This window comes from Pseudorasbora parva, chromosome 6, assembly GCF_024679245.1.
Source record: "Pseudorasbora parva isolate DD20220531a chromosome 6, ASM2467924v1, whole genome shotgun sequence".
Taxonomy (NCBI): Eukaryota; Metazoa; Chordata; class Actinopteri; order Cypriniformes; family Gobionidae; genus Pseudorasbora; species Pseudorasbora parva.
Genome location: NC_090177.1, coordinates 51,976,723 through 51,979,222, shown reverse-complemented (window position 1 = coordinate 51,979,222; position 2,500 = coordinate 51,976,723). Strand labels below are relative to the sequence as shown.

The window sequence follows — 2,500 nt, the reverse complement described above, 5'->3', positions numbered from 1 at the left end:
GTGCGTGAAGTCGGACAGCTGTTTGTAAATCGGCTGTACACTCGTTATTGCGGCGCATGAGACTGAATGACTGCACTCGAACATGTCCACTGGTGTCGGACAACACTACAAATGGCCGTCCCTTCAAATAATGCCCTATTTCAGGGTATAGGGGTCGATTTCAGATTCAGCCGCTGTCGTGGAGACTGAGCAGCCCAACATCTCGATTGAGACAGCGCAGTCTGTCAGGTGTGTGTGTGCGCCCGCCGATCTGTGTGTGACTTGTGTAGGTGAGTTTGTGTGCACATGTGTGTTTGAGTGTGTTTTAAGTACAATTACAAAGAAATTCATTGGTTTTGTTTAACACTGAAACAATTTTCGAGTTGCGTTGTGGTAAAAATAGCTACGGGTAACGCCAGCTGATTGAGGAGTTCAACCATTCTACGTCATCAACCTAGAACGCAAACAAAATGGCGCCGCCCATGGTCCAAATATAAAATCGATTTTTTAAATAATGTAGATCTTTCATGGGTTTTCTACTACATAATTCAGTAAGAGACATCATTTATGTTACATTAAGCCATACAAGTCTCAACACCAGGGGATCCCTTTAAGAACAGATTAGCTTATAATGTTTGTCTATGGGGCACAGAGTAGTGAAATTAAATCGCTAGTTAATGCCACTAACGGCTCAAAATAGCCTCACACTAACACAGTAGCATAATGAGGGACCCTACATGCTAACCGAAGCATTGAGAACTTTGTTAGAGTACAAACGGTTTAATGAGAAGATACTTTATAAACACAGTAGGTGTTTCTCAATGTCAAGGATGCTTCCTTGGAAGGACGGATCCTTCAAAGTCACTTCCTTCAGAGGCTAGGCGAGGCTCCTCTTTAGCATTCGGAGAACACGTAAATGGAACAGGCTAGCAAGTGCACGTCATTGCGTCATTACGTCAGTGAAAAGGTCCGTTGGCCATCAATAACGTTATGTGTAACGTTATTTGTATTTTTTTAATATCAATACAGTAGTAATTTTTTACCAGTATTTGAACGTTAAACTTTACTTATATTTACTAAGGTTATAACAAATGTTTGGTAACGTATATAAAAGCATTGTGGCAAGCAGCGAGAGGGTCCGTGAGAGCGGGCCGGTGGAGTGATAATGAGCGGCAGCTGATCGCCACACCGGTCTCGGCTCACGGCGATGACGGGAGTATAATTGGAGGAGCATGGAAGACGAGAGAGGACTAGGCCTGGACTTTATGTTATGGTTTGTTTATGTTTTATTATGTGTGTGCGGGCAGTCGCCCGTGAGGGGGACTATTATAAAGTTGTTGAACGTTTGCCGGTTCCCGCCTCCTTCCTTCCCATCTACAAACCCCGATACAAGCATATTTGCCCCGTTCACGCTCCAAGTCCGACTCCGGGAACGTCTGATAGCAAAGCTGCGCGCATAGGATTGTGGGTGATTTGAGAACGCGAAGTGCGCGAAGGCTACTCATATGCATCCTTTCCTGTATATGACATATTTTTCGAACGAAGGACTCAGTCCTTGGTTGAATTCCGAGGATCCTCGACATTGGAACAGTCCTTCGTCGGATGTCAATGACGTAGGATCCTTAGAATTCTGGCTTCCGAGGATCCTTCCTTGACATTGAGAAACGCCTAGTGCCTTACGCGTTCACGGACAGGCACCATCTCGAAAAACAGTATCGATGTCTTGAGCCACGAGCGCTGTGCTAAGTGAGCTGGTCGATAGGAATTAAGTTTGTGAAATGTAATAACATGGACTTTTTTTTTTCTTTTTTTTCTCTACTGCGTTCAGTGCTTTCTTGCGGAAACAACGGCCCATATGAGATTCCAAGTCCCAGTTCATCACTTAGCAGAGCGCTTCGGTTTGCATGTAGGGTCCCTCATTATGCTACTGTGTTAGTGTGAGGCTATTTTGAGCCGTTAGTGGCATTAACTAGCGATTTAATTTCACTACTCTGTGCCCCATAGACTAGCGTTATAAGCTAATCTGTTCTTAAAGATAAAACTCTTTACATTTGATTTTCATGAAAACGCATCCCAGAGAACGATCTACTCGCTGACCATCTGTTAATCACCCCGAGGGGCATTTCTCACCAGAGTTGTCCTTTAATCCTCATTCACATCATCAGCTCTACAACTCCTCTGCCATGCTTCCCCTTCTCCAGGAAGAGCATGAACACACTCAGGAGATTATCTGCTGGAGATCTCAGTGACTTACAGCGGAGGAGGTCGCTCCTGCTCACGGGATCAGGGTCTGTGGAAATCAACAGAAGATGAAGAGTTAATTATCAGGCCCAGAGAACTGCCTCTGTGTGTGTGTGTGTGTGTGTGTGTGTGTGTGTGTGTGTGTGTGTGTGTGTGTGTGTGTGTGTGTGTGTGTGTGTGTGTGTGTGTGTGTGTGTGTGTGTGTGTGTGTGAAGAGTGAGATTATCAGGCCCAGAGAACTGCCTCTGTGTGTGTGTGTGTGTGTGTGTGTGTGTGTGTG

At 45.0% G+C, this 2,500-nt stretch overlaps 1 protein-coding gene across 1 annotated transcript in view; it reads right to left on the bottom strand.

Moving 5' to 3' along the window:
• Positions 1-2,500, bottom strand: part of LOC137079577 (cytolytic toxin-alpha-like) — a 146,869-nt gene that overhangs the window by 1,556 nt on the left and 142,813 nt on the right. The window contains exon 6 of the mRNA XM_067447521.1: positions 2,234-2,269. Coding sequence (XP_067303622.1) covers positions 2,234-2,269 — 36 coding nt within the window. The remainder of the gene's footprint in view (positions 1-2,233; positions 2,270-2,500) is intronic.